Source organism: Alexandromys fortis, unplaced genomic scaffold (genome assembly GCF_014885135.2).
Source record: "Alexandromys fortis isolate MF-2015 unplaced genomic scaffold, M_Fortis_MF-2015_v1.1 scaffold_15, whole genome shotgun sequence".
In the NCBI taxonomy this organism is placed as follows: domain Eukaryota; kingdom Metazoa; phylum Chordata; class Mammalia; order Rodentia; family Cricetidae; genus Alexandromys; species Alexandromys fortis.
Window position 1 is genome coordinate 15,338 of NW_026067911.1, and position 2,961 is coordinate 18,298.

Consider the following 2,961-nt stretch of genomic DNA (forward strand, 5'->3'; position numbering starts at 1 on the left):
TAGGCTGGAGGAGCACTGTGAATGTGGAGGAGAGCACTGCAGGACTAGGTTGGAGGAGCACTGTGAATGTGGAGGAGAGCACTGCAGGACTAGGCTGAGGAGCACTGTGAATGTGGAGATCACTGCAGGAGGACTAGGCTGGAGGAGCACTGTGAATGTGGAGAGCACTGCAGGACTTGGGTTGGAGGAGCACTGTGAATGTGGAGGAGATCACTGCAGGACTAGGGTTGGAGGATATAAAGGATGGTGAACACAGCAGGAAGTGCCCTTCGGTGGCAATGGGAGGACAAACAGAGCTGTACTTTGGAAAGCCAATACCACTAGAACAGACTTCATAACACATCTTTCAGGCCTGCTTCCTCAAATCCTGGATCCCACATTTTTGGGCTCTGCTTCAGTCATTCCTACTGACCTGGGAACAAGAGCATGGTCTTTTGCCTCTTTACATTCCAGGGCTCTTTCCTTTGCTCCAGACAGGTAACCAGGTATGGCTTAGACACAGCAAGACCTGGTTATTGGAAAACAGAACATGACACTTATTTGATTTTCTTCATAACTACTAACATATCTGGCCTAGAATTAGGTTCAGTGTGAAAAAGATACATAAAAGATATATAATAATACTCTATAACATCATTTTCCAAATGTTATTTTCTTACAGATATACAGTAACATATTTATAATTTAAAGATTCTTAGGTCCACTTTTGTCTACTACCCAATCACAGGTAAAGGGAGAATAATTGGACTTGAAGATGTAAATTGTAACAGTTTATGCCACTTGGCTGTTATAATTACCACTAATTTTAATTTGGGATATATATTACCTGAAGAGAGATGGAAAGGATAAAGATTTTAAAATATGAATATTATCTATTTCAATTTCTTCACCTCCCCTCATTTCTCTCCTGAAATCATAGGCTCCCAAGATATACTCAGCAATGCAGGGAAACTAGATGCAATGCTGAATTCAAAACTCTGCAGAGTGAGCCTCACCCAAGAAGACCAGGTTCCGATAGTTTTCCAGCATCACGTCCTTATACAGAGTCTGCTGTTCGGAGTTCAGGCATTCCCATTCCTCTCCAGAAAAATCGATGGCCACATCCTTGAAGGTCAAAGGTTCCTGGAATAAAAACAGGCAGCACAATGACCATGTGGCCATTGGCCCCATTCTTGAATTTAACCCAGGATAAAGGAGTTAGGGAGAACTACCCTTCACACAGGGGAGTGCTCTTAACGGAGGCATTTCAACCTAGTGGCATTTCTATTGTATCACCTAACTCTCGAGCAAAGATGATATAAAGTCCACAGAAGCAGGGTAGATACTATGCTTTTATGAAAAATTAAATGTAATGGCATCAACATAAGTATTTACATTTTAAAGTTCTTTTAATACAAGATCATGTATGTCTATTTTCAGGTGAAAAGGACATGCTTATGACTTTTTGAAACACTGCTACCTCTTTTGGGGGCGGGGGTGGTAGCTCAGACCTAGGACTTTACACAAGCTAGGAAACTGATCTATAACTAAGCTACATCCCAGCCAAGTATACACCTACACATCCTTGAAAAACTGAAACAAAAATTAAACAACATTACCTTTGCAAAGTATGATACTATGTTATAATATTTTAATTGAATTCTATAAGTAAATTAATCATAATTGATTTTGCCTCCAATATAAAAAATATTGATGGCCAGCAAGAAGGCTCAAGCAGGTAAAGGTGCCTGCTACCAATCCTACCAATTTGAGTTCAATACCAGGGACAGACACTGTAGAAAGGACTGACTCCTACAAGATATCCTCTGACCATCACATGTGTGTTGTGGTACATACATGCTCCACATACATACACAGGTAATTACATGTAATACAAACCTTTGAGTAAAGGTGCTGAGTTAGAAAAGCAATGCAATGGTTAGGCACTGCCTCTTCCACTTTTACTTGCTACAATACTTTACAAACTCACTAACAGGCCTGCCTTCTCTCAAGCACTTTGGAACGGGCAATGTGACAATTCCCTGAGACACGTTCCCATTACGATAGCTCGTGCTCAAATCTCCATACAGATCCCTAGAGTCTAAGGCAGAGTCTAACCCTGCAGGCCTGGGGATTGTTTCTACTCCTTACCACAAACCTGCCTTTCATCTGCTTAAAAACTGCGCTCTGAAGCCAGCGGCTCTGTAACCTACATTCTTGTGGCTCCTTTTTTATGTTAACAGTATATTAGAATGTGTTGAAGACATCTCTTCTCAGCTCTGAGTTGGTGTCTTTATTCCACCTTTTGGATAATATTTACTCATGAAAAGGTGACCATTACAACTGAGGGAAGATTCCCAAGGTGTAAATTTAGCTCAATATCCGTGATCAAGTCTACAGCGTTTTTAAAAATCAGTAATTATTAACATTCTGCAGCAAACTTGGGTGTTGAAATATCCTTCTTTCTTTTTTTTAATATTTATTTATTATGTATACAATATTCTGTCTGCGTGTTTGCCTGAAGGCCAGAAGAGGGCACCAGGCCTCATTACAGATGGTTGTGAGCCACCATGTGGTTGCCGGGAATTGAACTCAGGACCTTTAAGAAGACCAGGCAATGCTCATAACCACTGAGCCATCTCTCCAGCCCGAATATCCTTATTTCTAAACTTAAAATAAATACACGATTTACAACATTGTAAAGATAGCGCAAAATGTGTAAATACTGTCAGGTCCAAAGCTTTCCTTCCCCCAAAGTGGCAGTGCTGGTGACGCGTCCTAAACAGGACTTTGGCCAGGTAGACAGAAGGACTGTTAGTGGACAGACAGAAGGACTGTTAGTGGTGGGCAGACAGAAGGACTGTTAGTGGACAGGCAGAAGGACTGTTAGTGGTGGACAGACAGAAGGACTGTTAGTGGTGGACAGAAGGACTGTTAGTGGACAGACAGAAGGACTGCTAGTGGTGGACAGACAGAAGGACT

General features: G+C 41.5%; 1 protein-coding gene across 3 annotated transcripts in view; it reads right to left on the reverse strand.

Moving 5' to 3' along the window:
- LOC126499271 (zinc finger protein 736-like) overlaps positions 1-2,961 on the reverse strand; it is an 11,050-nt gene that overhangs the window by 2,357 nt on the left and 5,732 nt on the right. For 2 of the 3 annotated variants that reach the window (XM_050138419.1, XM_050138418.1), the window contains exons 2-3: positions 996-1,122; positions 413-508 (exon numbers count right to left, since the gene is read on the reverse strand). In XM_050138419.1, coding sequence (XP_049994376.1) covers positions 413-508; positions 996-1,122 — 223 coding nt within the window. Of the gene's footprint in view, positions 1-404; positions 509-995; positions 1,123-2,961 lie in introns of those variants that run through there. The other variant, XM_050138420.1, reaches the window with a different exon arrangement.